The 20,179-nt window shown below is 34.4% G+C and overlaps 1 protein-coding gene across 19 annotated transcripts in view; it reads left to right on the top strand.

Annotated features, from left to right (window-relative positions):
* DENND4A (DENN domain containing 4A) overlaps positions 1–20,179 on the top strand; it is a 109,670-nt gene that overhangs the window by 62,028 nt on the left and 27,463 nt on the right. For 9 of the 19 annotated variants that reach the window (XM_070576663.1, XM_008522665.2, XM_070576677.1 and 6 more), the window contains 10 exons: positions 2,051–2,269; positions 3,610–3,755; positions 11,079–11,212; positions 13,816–13,951; positions 14,324–14,530; positions 14,624–14,752; positions 15,018–15,159; positions 15,563–15,691; positions 18,007–18,123; positions 18,736–18,867. In XM_070576663.1, coding sequence (XP_070432764.1) covers positions 2,051–2,269; positions 3,610–3,755; positions 11,079–11,212; positions 13,816–13,951; positions 14,324–14,530; positions 14,624–14,752; positions 15,018–15,159; positions 15,563–15,691; positions 18,007–18,123; positions 18,736–18,867 — 1,491 coding nt within the window. Of the gene's footprint in view, positions 1–2,050; positions 2,270–3,609; positions 3,756–11,078; positions 11,213–13,815; positions 13,952–14,323; positions 14,531–14,623; positions 14,753–15,017; positions 15,160–15,559; positions 15,692–18,006; positions 18,124–18,735; positions 18,868–20,179 lie in introns of all 19 variants that reach the window. The other 10 variants (XM_070576612.1, XM_008522659.2, XM_070576629.1 and 7 more) reach the window with 2 other exon arrangements.

The following is a 20,179-nucleotide window of genomic DNA, read 5'->3' on the forward strand; positions in this document are numbered from 1 at the left end:
ACCTCAAATAATTTGAAAATAGAAGTTTGCCAAAAGCATTAGGAAATTAATCAAAATGAAAATTGATTAGGATATGGAATATTTCAGTAAAAAGCCTATATAAGAATATATCTTGTCAGTGATCCAGAATTACTGATAAGAATTAAATGTTCATTTACCTGATCATCTTGGTATTTTATGACAACAGTCCATTCAGGGTCCATAATTTAATACTTACTGTATGAAAAATTGTCAGTAATGATATAGCAATATTTGAGGTTCCCATTTATGTATTCAGTGCATGTAAACACAGGAGGTGGCCTACATCCTTGAGGGTTCAAGATGCCTGCAGTATAGTTGGAAATAGATATGCAAAGACAGTGTTAACAAAGTAAACTTTACAACAAGTAGATAATTCAGAAGTGGCTCGTAAGTATGGGAACATGAAAAAAATGACATCAAATAGAACAAAATTTTATCTTGTAGGACAAATAAATTATGTATGGAAGTTTAAGCTACCTAGTTAATTGCTTTCTAAAAGTGCATGCACTTCTTTTGAATAGCTAAGAAGTCCAGCAGATTTTGTAGTAGCATTTAAATATTATTAAAATCAGTGAAATAGCCTATCCAGCTTTGCTGAAGGGCAGAATCTTAAAGCTTAAGACTGTGGACTTCTAAACAATACTGATAGTTAAGGGTTGTATGACACTTCACAGCTTCAAAGCACTTTCACATGCATTTTTTTTATCTTTACAATTATGAGGTTAATAAGTTTGTGGGAGGTAAAGTAGCTTGTCAGAGATCATGCAGTTAACAAGGATGAAGCTAGGATTAAAACCTAGGCTTTCTGTTCTAATGCCCATGTTCTTTCTAGTACTTTTACTTTTTTAGACAATAAGGACTCCAAAAAAGAAACCTCTCTAAGATGATTAATTATTCCTCATATTTTAAAGTTTTTAATTTTTAAGCAATCACGAACTTTTTTTGCCTTACCCTTTGAGAATAGACACTCCATTCACCTGTAAATGAAATGTACAGTCAGTACATTCTCCTACATCACTACAATATAACTATGAAAATCAGGAAATTAACCTTGAGCATTACTGTCATCCTTATCCCTCAGACAAATTCAGTTTTTACCAGTTATCTTAATAATGTTCTTTATAGCAAAAGAATCCATTTCCAAATTAGGTGTTGTATTTAGTTTCAAGTCTCTTTAGTCTTCTTTTCTCTAAACAGTTCCTTGGTTTCTTTCTTCATTTTCTTGGCATTTTTGAAGATTGTACTTACTTTTGTAGAATGGTGCATGACATTGGGTTTGTCTGAGTGTCCTCATTATAAATACAGGTCCTGCATTATTTGGCAGGAATATCACAGAAGTGATGCTGCGTTCCTTTCATGGCATCCTTGTCAGATCACACACAATTTCAATTTGTCCCATTGTTGATGAAGTTGTTATTTTGATCACTTGATTAAGGTGGTGTCTACCAGGCTTCTCTACTGTAAATGTACTCTTTTACTACCTAATGGCTTTAGCATTGAATTGTTCAGGAAGAGAAAGAGTTGTTTTTCACATTTTAATCCCTGTGTGTTCCTCTTCTAGGCATTTATATCTAAAAAAACAAAAAATGGGAGGAAGGAAGGACTGCTGCATTTAACCCTGTGTCAAATAGATATGGTAGTTATGATCTTCATTTATTAGTTTATATATAGTTATTTCAGAACATCAACATTTTTTCTGATGGTAGTCAGATAAACAGGGATAATTTTATGCTTAATTTGGGTGAAATATATTCAGCAGAGCCTAAAAAATAATAGACAAGCTTTGCTAAGGTTTACCTGTGATGAAGTTAGGTAAACAAAGAATTGAGGTAGCTTGAGCTCTTTTGAAAACACAACAAAATTATTTTTTTCTTTCAGTTTTATTGGGCTGTAAGTGACATACATGACTGTATAAGTTTAAGGTGTACAGCATGGTGACTTGACTTAGACAACAAATTTATATTGATAGCATTATGAACACTACTTTTGACGGTTTGGAGAAAACACTAATACTGTTACTTCTTCACAGTACAGCAGAGACCAAGAGAAGATGGACTAATGGACTTAGCGATGAATGACTATGATTTTAATTCTGGAAAGAGGTTGCACATGATAGATTTGGAAATCCAAGAGGCATTTTTGTGTTTCATGGCCTCTATTTTAAAAGGTTACAGATCATACTTAAGACCAATAACACAGGCCCCATCTGAGACAGCCACAGATGCAACCTCTCTTTTTGCCCTGCAAGGTGAGTGAGTGCATAGTTTTATGGCTTTCGTCTTATTGAGCTTAATCTTGTGATGATTCAATTGCTTTTTGGGTTAATAGCTCTTATTTATCAAAATGCATACCTATTTCAGGAGTATGTGAATATCAACTCTGTTGATAATCCATTTCCACAGCACTAGTTATTTCTCAGGCACGTTAGATATAATCCCATTAGCAAAATATGCAGAAGAAACTACAGAAAAGTACAGGGTTCCTAACCATGTACTACAGCACTCTTTTGTGTCACAGATGTGTTGAGATATTGATGCTTTTAGCCTTTAGGGCAGCCAGGCAATGTTGCGGATGCAGAGGAACCCTTGGGATAGTCACTGCTAGGCTTGAGCAGCCTCATTTGTTTTACTCCAGTATGCTTTACAAATATCATTTTCTGTCTGTGCCATGAAGTAAAAACAGTTGGGAAGACCTGGAGTGCAATTTGTGTCCTAATAAATATTTACTTTCTTTTGTAATGTTTAACATTTGAAAGAGAAATTCATTTAATAAGCATGTATTGAGTGCCTCCAAATGCTAAGCATTGGGCAAATGTGGTATGCAAAAGATACATGGTCACTTCTCCCGTGGAGCATATGGTTAAGAAGATAAGCAATTTGAAAATAATATGAATAAACACTTTAGATCACAGAAGGCCCTTCTGAGAAGTTCACATCTGAGCCAAGATCTAAAGGATGAGTAGAAATCAGCCAGGCAAAGGGAAGGTGGAAGAGTGTTTTGGGCAAAGAGAACAGTTAGTGCAAAATCCCGGAGGCTGGAAAGAGTTTGAGTTCCTGGGCCCAAAAGAAGGCCCAAGTGTAGTGTAACTGAGCATAGTGAGCAAGGTGGAGCATGAAATCAGGAAATAAACTTTTACTCTGTTTCAGTAAGTAAGACACAAACATAAATGAATACTAGAGGGGATATAACTGCTGCTTTGAAAAAGCCACATATATATATATATATATATATATATATATATATATATATATATATATGGAGAGAGAGCTTGCCATGTGCGCATAGTGTGCAACACATTTGGGGGAAAAATAGCAATTTTTAAAATTTACTAGTTTATGTGTAATCTTCAAGGTAGTGAGGGGACAACAGAGACAATTCTGGATGAGGATTTGAAAGATCTGAGTTCAAGTTCCTTTCCTATTGCTATCTTTGTCAGGTCACTTCCCCTCTCAGGGGTCTTAGTTTCTTTTTCTGCAAAATGGTGGGTTATAGAGGGTATAGATGGCATTGTTGATCCTTCTAGCTCAAAAATTCTATGAATCTGTAAATGATTTATATGTTCTGACATTATAAATTTATGTTGAACAGCTTTCTTAAGAAGCCGGGACCGATCACATCAAAAATTCTATAACATGATGACCAAAACACAAATGTTTATTCGCTTCATTGAGGAATGTTCTTTTGTCAGTGATAAAGATGCAAGCCTGGCATTTTTTGATGATTGTGTAGATAAAGTAAGTAATATAATAGTACGTCTGCAGTGCCCTAACTTATTTTGTGTGACTGTTATAGTGTTATGAGTTATAGTTTCTATTTATAGCTTTAACTAGGTTGTAACAAAATCTAAATTAATTCCATTTTATCATTTCCCCTTTACTATGAAAGGTTTGGTGGCCTACTACATATTATAAAGCACAACCTCTTAGGAGTACCTTGCGGGATTTTACTAAATTAAGAGTTTTATTTTAGCGTTCGGGTCCACAACCCTGCCTGCTCACTTACAGACAGTGGGAGTTTTGTCCAAGCCTGTGGACCTCTAATTTGAGCATCCTTAATTTTCACCCCTCCTTTTTGTCTAAGGTAGATTGTCACATGCTGAGAGTAAGTGTAGAGCATAATGAATATTTCTAGAATTTGCTAGGGAGTTTGCAGCATAAATTAAATGAATTAATTCTACTATTTTAAATTCATGTGAAACCTTCCCTTCCCCTTCCGTCCTAATATCGTTAGATGGGCTACAGCAAGATGAGTATCAGGCTAGAGAAATAGGAGGTTGGAGAACAGTGGCCCGGAGAGGGGTGTCAAAACTTGAATGAGGTGAGGAAGGAGGAGCAGCCTAGTATGGAGTGTCAGTGCCCAAGCCAGGTGAGGAGAGCATCCATGCAAGAGGTGGCCTAGCATGGGGAATCAGAGGATGAGCAGGATACGGAGAGTGTCCCTGCTGGGGACAGACTACTGCAGGGGGTCAGAACCTAAACATAATGAGAAGAGCATCCTTGCAGAGATGAGGACAGCATGGAGTGTCAGAGTCTGAGCAAGGTGAGGAGAGTATCTCCAGTGGGTAGGGTCAGCAAATGGGGTATCAGGGTTTAATCTGGATGAGGGAGATGCCAGCTTGGTGGGGGCAGAGCGTTGGTCTGGAAGGAGTTGTCAAAGCCAAATTAGGATGAAAAAGTCCTATGCATGGGGGAAGGGTCGTGGTGGAGATAGGAGAATGTTATACATGGGAGGATTGATCAAATAAATATATTAAAGGTAATGAAGTTTCTCATTGTCAGAGAAGGGATTTACAAATACAGAAAAGGAGAAAACTGGAACAAACCCTGTAGTATTGGAATGGAATTGGAGGTTTGGTATGATATCGTTGGTTTTCAATATGTATAGATTGATGAAGGAAGAAATATAGATGTAAGTATGTGTGTCTATGTGTATACACTCATATATTCCCTAGTTCTGTACACTGAGAAGACCTGGAAGTAGCCATACTCCAATAGGAATGAGTACACCTAATGCACAGATTTTGACTTCTAAATACGATTCCCCACTAAAAGGAATCAAGACTCCTTAGAGAGATGATTGGTCCCAGATGTAGGGCAAAGAAGGTACAGATGAGCCCTAAAGTAGCTTAAAGAGAAAATAAGGAATTGCGCCAACAATGATGGGGACATGTTTACACGAAAAGCAACCCCTACACACAAACTTAAGCCAGTTTGAAGGGACTCCTGCTGGCTACCTCTGGGACAATTTGAACATCAAATGTTAGTAACAGATTATAACCCCATTGAATAAAATAGGAAACTATAAGTCTACACAAATATTAATCAAGAGTCTAATGAGAAACAGGATTTTACATAATTTCAAAGTAACTCCACACAAAATATACATTAATTACAAAAGAGGAGAGAGTAACTTTATAGTGGAACACCACTGGCAGACACCACTTTAATCCAGTGATCAGAATGAACGTCATCAATAACGGGACAAATCAGCATCGTATGCCTCTAACAGGCTGCAGTGAGACTGCAACATCAATTCTATGGTATTGCTGCCAAAGATCTATAACCTTTACAATCTCAAGGAAATATCAGACAAATGCAAATTGAGACATTCTACAAAATACCTGTTCTGTAATCCACAAAATGTCAGTTAAGAAAATAAAGAAAAAATTGAGAAACTGTGTAAAAGTGAAGGAAACTAAAGACACATTACAATCAAATACAAGGCATAGTTCAGAACTGTTTGTTTTTGGTATAACATTATTAAGATAATCAACGAAACTTGAATGTAGTTTGAGGATTAAACACGAGTAAAGTAATATATTAATTTCTAGATTTTCATGTTATATTGTAGTTATATAGGAGAAGTCCTTGTTTGTAGGAAGTACACACTAAAGTATTCTGGAGTGAGGGTCATCTGGTCAGCAACTTACTCTCAAAAGATTAAGGGGAAAAAGTTATTTGTACTTGTGAACGGGGCATACATTTGTGTAACAGTTGTTCCCTTTGCCACGCTAACTGAATCATAAGGGACCAAATTAGTGACCAGAGTTTTGCTAATAGTATGCTTTAGACAATAAATTTATTAATCCACATGGGAACACTGAATTAGTTGTAGGAATCCAATTAACAGTGCAGAAGAGAAGAATCTTGTATTCCCTTTTATTTTTTACTCATTTTATGTATCTTGTTCACAAGTTTGTGTTTCAACTAAGAACTTATCTCGTATCACATGGTTTAAAAATACTCAGTAATATTGTAAGACACATAAGACTTACAATTTTGCCAGGTACCTGGGGCATCATGTTCTAAGGAGGATATTTTAGTACTGATAATTACTACATTATGTTGTCCAGGATTTTCTGAAAGTAGGTCACCTGCTATTTACTTGATAAGAGTCAATGCAGGACAGGATTGGAGAATAATTGCTTAAAGAACATAAATTCTGAGAAGTCTTAATAAAGAAACAATCTGGGGCTGGCCCTGTGGCCCAGGGGTTAAGTTCACGTGCTCTGCTTCAGTGACCCAGGGTTTCGCCAGTTCCGATCCTGGGCACTGACCTAGCACTGCTCATCATGCCATGCTAAGGCAGTATCCCACGTAGCGCAACTAGAAGGATCTACAGCTAGAATATACAACTATGTACTGGGGGGTTTGGGGGAGAAGAAGAAGAAAAAAAAAAAGATTGGCAACAGATGTTAGCTCAGGGCCAATCTTTAAAAATAAAAAAAAGAAACAATCCTGTTAAATGTTTAACCATTGTTTCTAGGCAGAGTGTTTTCCTCAAATGCTATTTACCTATTCAAAGTCTACATCCAACAAAAGATCACATATGTAGTGGATTAATGTTATACTTAAAGATTTTAATACCTATTAAGAAAATCAAAACTGAAAAGTTCACTCACTAAAACATAGTTATTTGTATTTGCTTTATAATAATTCAAGAAACTCTCTTATTAGAGAAAAATAACAAAATGTCATGAGATCCAAAATATAAATAACCTTCATATATACAGTAGAGGTTAATTATATTCCTAGTATTATTAAGCAGAGCTCTCTGAAATAGTAAATAATTATATAGTGTTTGTTACTACCTTTCATAGTTTTAAAAATTATTTTATTGGGGTCATATTGGCTTACAACATTGTGTAAATTTCAGGTGTACATCACTATATTTCACTTTCTGTATAGACTGCACGTTCACCACCAACAGTCTAGTTTTTATCCATTATCATAATGTGCTACCTTTCATATTTTAATATCATAATTTAAGTGCACTCATACAGCAAGTCAGTGCTTGCTTTTAAATTGCAAATGTTTTCTGAATATCAATAATACTTTAAAAATAATCATTTATGTGGGGTTATTCCTTAGTTGAGTGAGTTTGAGCTTAATTTTTAAGAAAACAGATCCTTTTACCTTGAGCAGTTTAGCTATGGAAAATAAATAATATTAGGTATGTATTAACTGCCTAAGCCAATCCATGACTACGACTGAACAGAAATTGAACATGTTCATCTTTTGATCTTAGCATATGGAAACAGAAAACATTTGACTGACTTTAAAATGCTGGAGTGAGTAATGCTGAATAGGAATAAGAAAAACAATAGATGAGAATTATTTGAGTTTCATTTATGACTAATTTAAGAACCATGTGTTCTTGTTCTTCATATGATTATATTTTAAATCCTTAAAATCTGTTCCTGTAGGATGATCTTAACTAAGGGCAGTTTTGTGTGACAAGTAATCTGGTAAGATTTTTCTTGGTCTCCCAAGCATTCCTCTGCAGTGTTTTCTGAGCATATTAATGTCTTGTGAAAATATATGAAGAGAATATGAAAATTATTTTAATTTTATCCTGCCGTGGGTGTTGGATTTCTTTTTCTCCCAATAGAAACAGATGTCACTGTGCTTTCCAAAAGACAAAAATGTCCAACTGATAAATGTAAGATTTATTGCATGGCTATTTTTGCAATGATATGCAGAATGAAATTTTATTGGTATACAAATTAAGGGAAATATCTTTTACCAAGGTACTGAATCTACAAATGTTAATATTTTAATAGACTTCACAATACTGAGAATTAGAGCAGTTTTCCTTGACCACAGGTTTTTTCTATGTGAATAGTGCGGTTGGAGAGAGGGAAATAGGCACAGGCTGGAGGAGAAGCTGTTAAAAAAAGAGGGAGAAGCTGTTAAATAAATAAAAATTTTAAAACACCTGGTGCTCATAGACAAGTAGTTCTCTTATAATGTTCCATCTTGGAGACAGGAATGGTTTCCAGCTTTCTTTCCGATGACCTTAGGTGTTTGTTTTAACCTTTTTATTCTGGTCCATCACTTCTCTTTTATTACCATTGCTGCCCTTATAATTAGATTAACGCCATTTCACCTGCATAAAGATGTTCAAGTATAGAGCTGCTCGTTTGTTTTTGGTTTGCCTATGGGAACCATAGTATACTAGGGATACCTATGGTTGAGTTGTCATTGACATGTTTCTAGTGTTGTTTTTAAAAAATATTTTTAGGTTTGCTAATAATGGCTTAGGTATTCTCTGTTTTATTGAAAGTTTAATTTTTTAACACTTTCATTAAATGACTAAAGTGACAGGAAGTGTGGAAAATAAAAGGGAGCAAACACTCTGTAAGCCCAGTGCCCTGACTAATATCCATTTTACATTTCCTTCCAATATTTTTACATAATTGTAATATAGTTTCCTAATTTTTTACGTGACCAGATCTTATAAGCATTTTTTTTTTTTTTTTTGAGGAAGATTAGTCCTGAGCTAACTGCTGCCAATCCTCCTCTTTTTGCTGAGAAAGACTGGCCCTGAGCTAACATCTGTGCCCATCTTCCTCTACTTTATATATGGGACGCCTACCACAGCATGGCTTGCCAAGCGGTGCCGTGTCTGCACCCGGGATCCGAACGGGCAGACTTCGGGTCACCGAACCCTGGGCTACCGAAGCAGAATGTGGGTTATAGCTATAATTCTTCCAATGTAGTTATAGCACAAGTTTTGGTCACATAATTGTTCAGTGTTAATATTATTATCAGTACATATGGAATCGCAGCTAGGCCATATGTATTCGATAATTAAATTTCCTTTTGTGTATAGATTTTGTTTTCCCTGAAGTTAATAATTGCTATATTTTTGTTTTGTGTCTATTTTAATTCATCTCCAAACTCTTCTACAAGAGTGAAAAATCTAAAATCTCTCAGTTTTTCCAACATATCAGGTAATCGATCCTTTTGAGGTTTCGTTTGGGTTTTTTTTTTTTTACTTCTTGCTAGAGCTTTCCATCTTCATGATCCAGTCTGAACTGATTGCTAGTTTCTAGTCTGTCATCCTGGGATTTTCCTTCACCGTCATCCTGGGAATTATATTGACCTCTCTCCGGAGTTGGATCCCCTGCTTTCTGGCTTCAGTAACTTCTTTCTTGGTTTATTTCCTTGTTGTACTGGAGCACATCTTCCAGTAGCTCAGTGAGAAAGAGTACATGGGAGATAAATTTTTTGATGCCCTGCCTATCTGAAAATTTCTGTATTCTCCCCTAATACCTGATTGCTCATTTGGTTAGATGTAAAATTTTGAAGTCATTGCTGCATTGTCTTCTAGCTTCAAATGTTATTGTTCAGAGTAACATCTGTCTGATACCATCTTGATTCCTGATCTTTTGGGTCTAATCTCTATTTGTCTCTGGAAGCTTTTAAGATCCCCAGTCTTCTGAAATTTCATAAGGATATGCCTGGTATAGGCCTTCTTTTCTCCATTGATTTGAATACGTGTAGACCCTTTTAATCTGTCGAGTCATTTCCTTCAAGTTATGAGGAATTTTCTTGCATTTTTTAAAATTTCATTTTTTTTCCTCCATTTTCTCTGTTCTCTGTTTCTGAAATATGTTATTATTTGGATATTGGCCCTCCTGGCCTGATCCTCTTAAGTTTTTTTAATCTTTTTCCATTCCCCTTTCTGTCTCTTTGTCTTTCATTTCCACTTTTTTGGAGATTTCTTCAGTTTTATCTTCCAACCTTTATATAGTATGCTTTTTGTTTCTGCTATCATTTGTAATTTCCGTAAGTTCCTTTTCATTCTCTGAATGCCCTTTTTTTTGTTATTTTAGCATCTTCTTGTTTCACGGATGTAGACTTACTCATTTTAGTTATTCTAAAGGTTTTTTTCTCCTGCATTGTCTCTGCTTCTTCTGAGTACTACTAAAGTGCTTTTATCACTGACGTGACTAGAGTTTAACTCAAATGTGCTTCTACATGTACTGAAGGAGCTTAGGCAAATATGTTATATTTAGTATAAGTCAAAGAGCAAACCCAGGGGGCTGGCCCCGTGGCCCAGTGGTTAAGTTCACATGCTCCGCTTTGGCGTCCCAGGGTTTCACTGGTTCCGATCCTGGGTGTGGACCTAGTGCCTCTCATCAAGTCATGCTGAGGCAGTGTCCCACTTAGCACAACCAGAGGGACCTACAACTGGCACGTACAACTGCGTACTGGGGGGTTTGGGGAAGAAGGAGACGAAGAAGAAGAAAAAAAAGATTGGCCTCAGATGTTAGCTCAGGTGCCAATCTTTAAAAAAAAGATCAAACCCAATATTCTTAACACATACATGCATGTGTATGCATTTAAAAAAATATTTCTTGAACACATTCTCATGATTCCAAATGCAAAATAATGTAAGAAGTATACTTTGGGAAGTCTGAGTCCTATCCCATACCATTCATCTCCCCTTTCCCATATAGGTAATTACTTTTCTTAGTATTCTTGTAATATTTTTTAAGGTAAATATAAGCAAAAAATGAAATATGTTTTAATTTTTCCCTTTTTCTTACACAGAAGATAGTATACTATATACAGTGCTCTGCACCTTGTTATTTTCACTTAATTATCTTGGAGAGCTTTCTATAGTGGTACATAGAGAACTTACTCTTTTTTTTTAATAGCTCTTTAATATCCAGTTGTGTAAATGGTTTATTTAACCATTCCCCTATAGACAAATACGTGGCTAACCAATGTATTTTTTTTTAATGTATGTTTTTTAAACTCCTTCAGGTGGACATGGACAAGAATGGTGAAATGCGACTTATAGAACTGGATGAATCTTTCAAAAGTGAACATACTGTCTTTGTAACACCTCCTGAGATTCCCCATCTACCCAATGGTGAAGAACCCCCTTTACAGTACAGGTATTCAAGGCAAAATGTTTGAGATTGAAAGAGAGAAGCAATCCATCATCTGTGACATAGCTTTCTAAGGACTGTGGTATTTTCAAAAATGCAAACTTTACAGATCTCTAATTTTTAGGTGATAAGGTTATCTCACATCCATTATTAAGTTTTGAGGTGTAAAAAGAAAAAAATTATAATTTTGCGTAACACAAACTTGAGAAGCTCTTTATATCTGCATAGGTATTTGTTCTCATAATTCAGTTGGGGGCCCACCCATCAAAATGTAACACTTTTATTATAGAATTTTGATTTTTGTTTCTCACTGAAGCTGGTTTCCTCACTTCCATTCTGTCCCCCTACACAAATTCATTAGTGTAACCTTGGTTTAGACAGATTAAATCAAATTTTGAGTCAATATTTGTGGCCTCGATTTGGATCATATAATTTTTTTAGGCTATTAATTTTTCTGTAAGTTTTTATTTCAAGTCATGGAAATTTGGAACTATTGGAATTGATCTTGTTAATTGTTAATTTAGGAAATTTGGTCACACTGTTCTAAGTGCTTGGTACATAGACTTGAATGATACATTGTTTCTGCCTTCAAGTATAAGGGTAAGGAGAAAAGTCCTGAGCACAGTGAAATAAGGATTATGATGGAGGTAGATTTCTTATACATCTGTCTATCTGTATATTATACATATATGTTTGTTGTATACTAGAGGTAGTTTTCTAGTATACATTTATTTTTTCTTAAAATGGTATTTCCTTTTAGATTTTAAATGTTTTTTATTCTCCAATAATTTCTTAAAGATTTTAATACTATTTCACATCTATCATTCATTGTCACAGTTTATTTTCATTTAAAAATTTTTCAAGACAACCTCATTTATAATTTGGATTAAATTCTTCCTTTTACAGATGAAAATGTGGTGTAAGAGATATTTGTGAATGTTGGTTAATTCATAGGCCACTTGATTCCTGCCCTTACTTTTCATCCACTAATCATTTTGCTCATGTCTCCTTTTAAAAATCTGTCTTTTGTCAAAGATATTCAAAATATTTCTCCTAATTTCTCTCTTTCTGTCTTTATTTTCTTTGTAAACAAGATCTTATCTCGTTGATCTCTTTTGTGCATTATACTTCTAAGACTTCTTTTGGTATGTTTCACTAATATAGTTTTGTTTTTCTTCTTGTGGTTTGGTTTTAACTTTGTAATTTGAATTTTGCTTTTAGATTTAGTCCTTTAATAAGAAAATTACTTAGTTTAAAATGTTCCCATTTTTTTAAAGAATCTAAGGCATTTTTTTTTCTTGAGACTACCAATGTAATTTTGGTATAATCATACCCATCATGGAAAAACAACTTAAAATAGTTGTCTTTAGTGAATACAGTGGGTCCACTTAATAAGAGATGACTCATATACTTACATTGTCTGTATAAAATGATAAGCCAATAAGTTCCATAAGATACACAGAATGGTCTTATCACACCATGTACATACGATGATTTTTGTTGTTGAGGAAGACTCGTCCTGAGCTAACATCCATGCCAATCTCCCTCTATGTTTTTTTTTAACATGTGGGCCACCAGCACAGCGTCGCCGCTAACAGAGCGGTATAGGTCCACACCAGGGAACCGAACCTGGGCTGCCAAAATGGAACATGCTGAACTTGACCACTAGGCCACAGGGACTGGCCCCACAGTGATTTTTTTAAGCAACATGGTTTTCCTGAACTTCTTTGCTATTTTATGTCTACTTAACATTCAATCATTACCAGTATTTTCTTATTCTACTGAATTTGCCTGTAGTACTGTATAATATATATAGTTTACCATCTTTTATTATAGTTAGTTTTATAGTTAGTTTTCTTCTTAGTTAACCACAACTATTTGTATTCCTTTAAGAATATTATAAAATGGGTTAAGTCTGCTGCTTGGAAGCTTCTGTTGTTTTCAATATCTTTTTTTCCCAGCTACTGCTACCTTTTAAATGCCCAAAACACCTTGTTCCAGCACCCGGATTAGGCCCACTTTCTCATAAAACCGCTCATTCTAATCTTTTCTTCTTCTCCAACCGCCTCAGTTTTTCTTTCTCATAAATGAGGCTCTGAACCTGCTTAAACTAACCTGATAAACCAATTCATGATAACATGAGAGCTTGTCCTGGTGTGCTAATGTGTTATGTAATTCTTTTTAAGAGGGAAGTTCTACAGTACTATGTTAATCCAAAGCAATGATATTGATGACTGTCCTGTTTGACAGCGTACTGATTTGGTGGGCCCTTTACTAACTGTCAGATTATCTGATACGTTTGCTGTGTATTTATATGAATACTAACTTAAAAAGTTTGCTTGAGTTACTTTGGAGTTTGATGTCAAGTTCAGCAAACTTTATATGTATTTCACTTTTTTCCTCCAAAATATGTATTCGAGTCTGTATTTGGATATTATGGTAAGAAAGGTACATTAGCATGAGTATTTGTTGAGTATATATCCTGGTCTGGCAGAGAAAGTAATTAAGATAAATTCTAAGTTAAGAAGTTATTGGTCATCATTTTTTTTAGCTTGTATCCAGTATGATCATCTGTGTGTGCTTGCAAATTTTTTTCTTTTCAAAAACAGCTATAATGGATTTCCAGTTCTTAGGAGCAGCTTATTTGAAAGACCTGAAGGGTTTCTGCAGACACGAAAGAGCAAATTGCCTTCAAAACCAAGTAGTCCTGGTAGCCCTTCTCCCGTGTTCCGAAGAACAAAACAGGTGCTTTGATAATTTTGCATTCTTCATGTTATCAAATATTAGAACAAAAATAAATATGACACATCCTCCCTAAATATACTTTACTACCCCATATATAACTATTACTAAATTATTCTGCTCCCCGGTAGCATTCTGAAGATAATTTAGAGTAATCTGACTTCAAAAGATTAGCTAGTTCTCTCGTCCTAGGACTTCATTTTACACATATGTAATGCAAATTCAAGAAGAGGCTTGAATAGATATTTTAATTCTAGACAGTTTTGTTAGGGAAACATTATAAAAGCATGTGACCCGTACTTGTTCATCATTCAGTTAAATAAAGAGGCTTACATGTGTGAATTTATTAATAAGATCCTTGCATTTTTTCTATAGGAAATTAAATCAGCCCATAAAATTGCCAAGAGGTATTCTTCCATTCCTCAGATGTGGTCTAGGTGTCTACTGCGTCACTGTTATGGACTGTGGTTTATTTGTCTCCCAGCTTATGTGAAAGTATGTCATTCAAAGGTCAGGGCTCTGAAAACGGGATATGATGTGCTTAAGAAAATGCAGTCAAAGAAGATGGATCCACCCGATGAGGTAACAATTATTCTTTGAGGTTCATTATTTCATTCTAGATGCACGTACGTGGATATTTTGTTTCTGTACACTCTGGAACTTACTGTGTTTCAGGTGTGCTACCGCATTCTTATGCAGCTCTGTGGACAGTATGATCAGCCGGTGCTTGCAGTTCGAGTGCTTTTTGAAATGCAGAAAGCTGGTATTGACCCCAATGCCATTACTTATGGTTATTATAATAAGGTATTTACTTTGATTTATTGGAAAAATAACATTACTTTTGTGATTATACGACCTTAATTTAATGGCAAAAATAATTGATGCAAGGGTTATTTGGTTATTTTAGAGTATCTAAAATATATTTTGTAGATCAAGTAAGATTTTTTGTTCTATTTTGTTTTATTCTTTAGATATTCTACTTAGATATTCTTTAGCCTGACTCTACAGCCAGTGTGCATTCATTTATAAAAATTATTTTACTAATGATTTTATTTTGTTGAATGAATAGGCTGTTTTGGAAAGTACATGGCCTTCAAGAAGTCGTAGTGGCTATTTTCTTTGGACAAAAGTAAGAAATGTTGTTTTAGGAGTGGCACAGTTCAAAAGAGCTTTAAAGAAACATGCGCATTTATCACAAACAACTCTCTCAGGTAAAGGTTTCTAAGGGATGCATGTTTTTTATTTTTTCTTTAAAATTAATTGACTAATTACATTTTACATTTTTTAGAAATTTTAAATAGTTTCAAAATATTGAATGTTTTCTAGTTTTTATTGCCATTAAGCAAATCTAATTTTAGAGTATTCTTCCCATTTTAAAAAACACCAAATTTCACTTTCTTTCTTGTAACTGTTAAATTACCAACTTTTGGTGGTCTTGTTTTTAGTATTCATTAATAATTCAAAATAGGTTTCTTTGTTATAGTTGTATTTTGCTAATTATGTGGCACTTTTCATGTTTGGTATTAGTAGATTATTAGCTTGAGCAACAAACTAATGTGTATTTCCAGTATCTCCCTGAGTAGTAAAATGTTGTCAAATTGTGTTCTTAAGCAGATGGCAGTGACCTGGATGCTGTTAGTCATGGCAGCATGGATAGTGGTCATGGGACACACACTGTGGAGCAGGCACCTTTTAATACGGGTTTAATCAAAGTATATGCTACTGATGATAGATCTAGTACAGGTTTGTGTGGGCTTATGTATATGTTTATTACAATACATTTTAAAAACTAGATTTGCAGCTTGTCTTTTTTAAATTTCAGTTTTCAATGATGTATTTAACTGTCACTCTTTAATTTTATATGTTTAGGCACTTGATTTGATATTGTATTTCATGACTATATGCAATGTTGTTCATTCTTTGTTGAATAGAAATAAAAGCTTAAGAGAATTGATTCACATATTTAGTCCATGATAATCCAGTTACCTCTGGATAGCACACATCTCTTTATCACATCATTTTCTTAAGATAAATTCTTCTTTTTAATTAGGAAAATATTATTAGAGTTTAAAGAAGGAAACTTTTAGCCCTGATCTGAGTTAACAATACCATACCAACATCCCTTTCCTAGTTTTATCAACGTACTGTGTTTCACGTAATATGTTATCATTGAGGGAAGCTAGGGAAGGGGTACGCAGGGATTCTCTGTACTGTATTATTTTTGTAACCTCTTGTGAGTCTTAAAGTATGTTACAATAGAAAGTCATAATAAAAAATTTTAAATATATATAAAAAATTTGTAGTATTCTAACACTGAAGGTGGCATTAATTTCATTAAAATATAAGATTTGTACATATGCTTTCTCTAAGTATTATTAAAACTGACACACTTAAAAAATAAGTTACTTGAATAATTCTGCCATTTTCATCATTACATTTAAAAAATTACACAACTTATGGGGCCAGCCCAGTGGCACAGTGGTTAAGTTCACACTTTCTGCTTTGGTGGCCCGGGGTTCCCCGGTTCAGATCCCAGGTGCGGACGTGGCACCACTTGGCAAGCCATGCTATGGTAGGCGTCCCACATATAAAGTAGAGGAAGATGGGCAGAGATGTTAGCTCAGGGCCAGTCTTCCTCAGCAAAAAGAGGAAGATTGGCAGCAGATGTTAGCTCAGGGCTAATCTTCCTCAAAAAAAAAAAATTACACAACTTTCGAATATAGTATAAGGTTCACCTCCTGACAGACAGAAACTTTAGATTTAAAAATCCAAGCATTATAGTAAAATATGAAGGTGTCTATCTCTGCAAATGATGACATTATTTTAGTCTGTCTCCTTTTATGCCAACTTTTTTTTTCTTTTATGCCAACTTTTAAGAGTAATAAATATAAGCTGCTTGTGTTGAAATGTATTTTCATAGTTGTTCTTCCTTGCCTGGTTTTACTTTTTGATGATGCAGTGTGAATTTAAGCAGTTATAGTAGTCATCTTCAGGCATTATCTCTTAAAAATGAAGAAATCTATCTTTTGTTTTTAACTATGACCTTTAAAAAGGCTATCTTAAGGCAGTGAAGAACCTAATAAAAGCATGAATTTCTTTAAGATTATCTTCACATTTTTAAGTTTGTAGTTTCTTTGGAAATAGAGCTGAAAGTTTGATTAGAAAAAATACAAACTCAAAATTATAACAAAGATGTTAAAGTAAATACCTAGTGACACTTAATATAGTTTCTTTAGATAGTTCTTTACAAGTTTATAAAACCATTTCATATATAACCTCTCATGTATTCATAATAACCTTGTGTGTTATGTGTCTTGGAACTTGAGATCCAAACAAAAAGGTTACATGGTTTACTTAAAATCATGTCTCCTAAGGTAAAGAATTAGGATCCAAAACCTATGTTTGACACTAATCTAGTAAAAGGAATTTGCTGACAATTACAGAGAGCCTCTTTAAAAGAAGAATGTATTAGAAGTTTTCTTTTATCAATGCAAGTTTTGCTTTTCTTAATAATTTAAAGCTAAATTTTTTTCTCATTCCCGTGTATTTGTACTCATGTGCAATTCAATAATTATTCAATTGAATTTTCAGAAAAATTAATTACCTATCAATGAATTTATGTAATTAGGAAACTGGTTTTTTTCGTGAAATCATTCAGACATTTGGCTCCAGTGATCTGTGTGTGAATGTTCTGAGTTCCCTGAAGTTTTCTCTGTTGCTTAGTTGGAACTCAGACTTTCACCTAGAAAGGTCATGAACTTGTATAAAAAATGCCTGGTTTGTCTGTGTCTTTTGGAGCCTAGGGTAGTATTGTGAATGTACATAGTTACTTTTGACTGCAGTGTGGATCCAAAAATAAATTATTTTGAGATCATCCCTTTTTTACATTAATAGAGATGAGGGGAGCTAATAAAATAATGCTTTCAATTGGAAGTTATTCAGAAAAATTTATATAAGTAAATCCAAATACTAATGTGTTGCTCCTAATTCCAGTTGTTCTCAATAAAGAAGTTTATGATATGATGAAGAGTATAGGATTTTGGTTTTTTTTCCCCCAGGTGGCCAGTCTGATCTTGGATATAACTCATTATCTAAGGATGAAGTTAGAAGAGGACATACATCTACTGAAGACATTCAAGAAGAAAAAGATAGGAAAGGGAGTGATTCTAGTTCTTGTAGGTATTAAGTTGATATTGTATAAAATTGCAAACTTATATTAATAGAAAATACAAGCAACTTTAAATATAGAAGTACTGATTTTATTTTCCACTTTCCCATTATAACTCCTCTTTCCTCCCATTATAAGCTCTCTCCACCGTCTAATATTCCAATATACAAATACTTCATGTATGAAGTGTATGTCCTCTCAATGGCAAAACACTCTTCAGTCAAATACTACTCTTGTAGTAGAAATATGTATTTCTTCAAACAGTGACTCTCTTCTGAGGTTTAACAATATTTTTAGTTAATGCTTTTGTTAATGGTCTGTGACTTATATTTTCCCCTTGCCTCCCCCATCACAAGCAGTGTTTCACAACCAAAGAAGATATATAAAATGTATGCATGAATCTCTTGCATGATCAGTATTTAGTAATTTGATCCACACTTTGAGGCCTCATATAAGTGGAATCCCTTATTTGTGATTGACAAATAGATGTAGTGGTGTTCAGTAGTTTCTTTTGAGCCTATTTTCAGGTAGAAATATTTGGAACTAAAAGCTTCTTCTCTTTATGCCTTCTATGATGTATATGTATTTCATTTTAACAATTTCATTGAAATCTTTACAGTGTCAGAGAGTGAGAGTGCAAAAGGAAGTGCTGATTGTCTGCCTAAGCTCAGTTTTCAAAGTTCTTCCAGTATAGTTCGCCTCAGTGGTGCAAATAACAACAGTGCTGATAACACCTCAGGGAAAAGCACAGGTGAGTTGAATAGTATACCTCTGTTATATGTAAAATAACTTGTATTTGTATTTCTAGTGAATATTTTTTTTTGAAAAAAGTCTTAATTCTCCAGGCTTATTGTTTTGTATATTTGTGCAGCTTCTCATGGTATAGCTTCGTAGCTTGAATTCTATATTTTATAACATACTTTGTTCAAGCTTTGATTATAACAAAGTATAGGGACAGACCTGTAGGCTATATCCTATCTTTTGAGTTTGAACTCTTGGGACTTTTTGGAAAGGGGAAGTGGAAGCAGGTGACATGATGAGTCTGAGGGTACCATACACCTAGCCAATTTTTAAATGAAGCATATAGTTCCTTAGTCTTCATATTGTTCTTGTTTTTTCAGAGGCAAAAGGTTATCTAATATTTTTCTTTTCAAAGTGCTTTTTGTATATTGTTTTACATTTATTAATACAGCAATGCTTTTATTAGTGAGCGGGGATATTAGCAGTATTTTAAAGAGAGAAAAGGAAGGCATAATCTGACTGTTGGCGGGTGACATGAGGTGACATAAGTTATTAACTAGTTAATGGAAAGGTCAGTTTAGGATGTGGGATAATACTTGATCTTAGAAATTTTTTCCAGACCATTTTTTAGGGATTAAATGTACCTAAGATTCGAGTTTCTAGTAGTAATAGTCTGATTATATAATTACATTATTAGATTTTTGTATTAGCTCAATTCTGCATTAAGTTGTGATCTAAAAGATATTGAAGGACTTATGCTCTCAAGGCTGAACTCTCTCTGTTTGTAAATGGCCTTGCTGAAATGATGTTTGTTTTTCTGCAGCATAGTTAGATATGCCTCTAGCTCAGGGGTAGGCAAATTGTGGCCCATGGGCCAAATTGGACCTGCAGCCTGTTTTTGTACAGGCCCACAAGCTAAGAATGGTTTTTGCATGTTTAATTGGTGGGGAAAAAATCAAAAGAAGAATAATATTTTGAGACAAATGAAAATTATATGAAATTACGTACTTCACTGTTCATAGACCAAAGTTTATTGGAATATAGCCACACTCATTTACATATTCTCTATGGCTGCTTTTGCACTACATGGCATAGTATGTTTTAACTTTTTATTTTTAGCTACCATATTTAGCTATGTCATAGATTATGTTATAATCTGGGTTGGTCGGTTGGTGGCATTTGTTTCCCAGCAGACAGTATTCATTCAGTAATTATTTTTTGAGCTGCTGGTGTATGCTACCATATACCAGGTGCTACTGGGGATATAAGGAACAAAAAATAAACATGATTCCTGCCTTCATCGAGAAAGCAGGTGAGAGGGA

The sequence above is a fragment of the Equus przewalskii genome, chromosome 1 (genome assembly GCF_037783145.1).
Source record: "Equus przewalskii isolate Varuska chromosome 1, EquPr2, whole genome shotgun sequence".
Classification (NCBI taxonomy): Eukaryota; Metazoa; Chordata; class Mammalia; order Perissodactyla; family Equidae; genus Equus; species Equus przewalskii.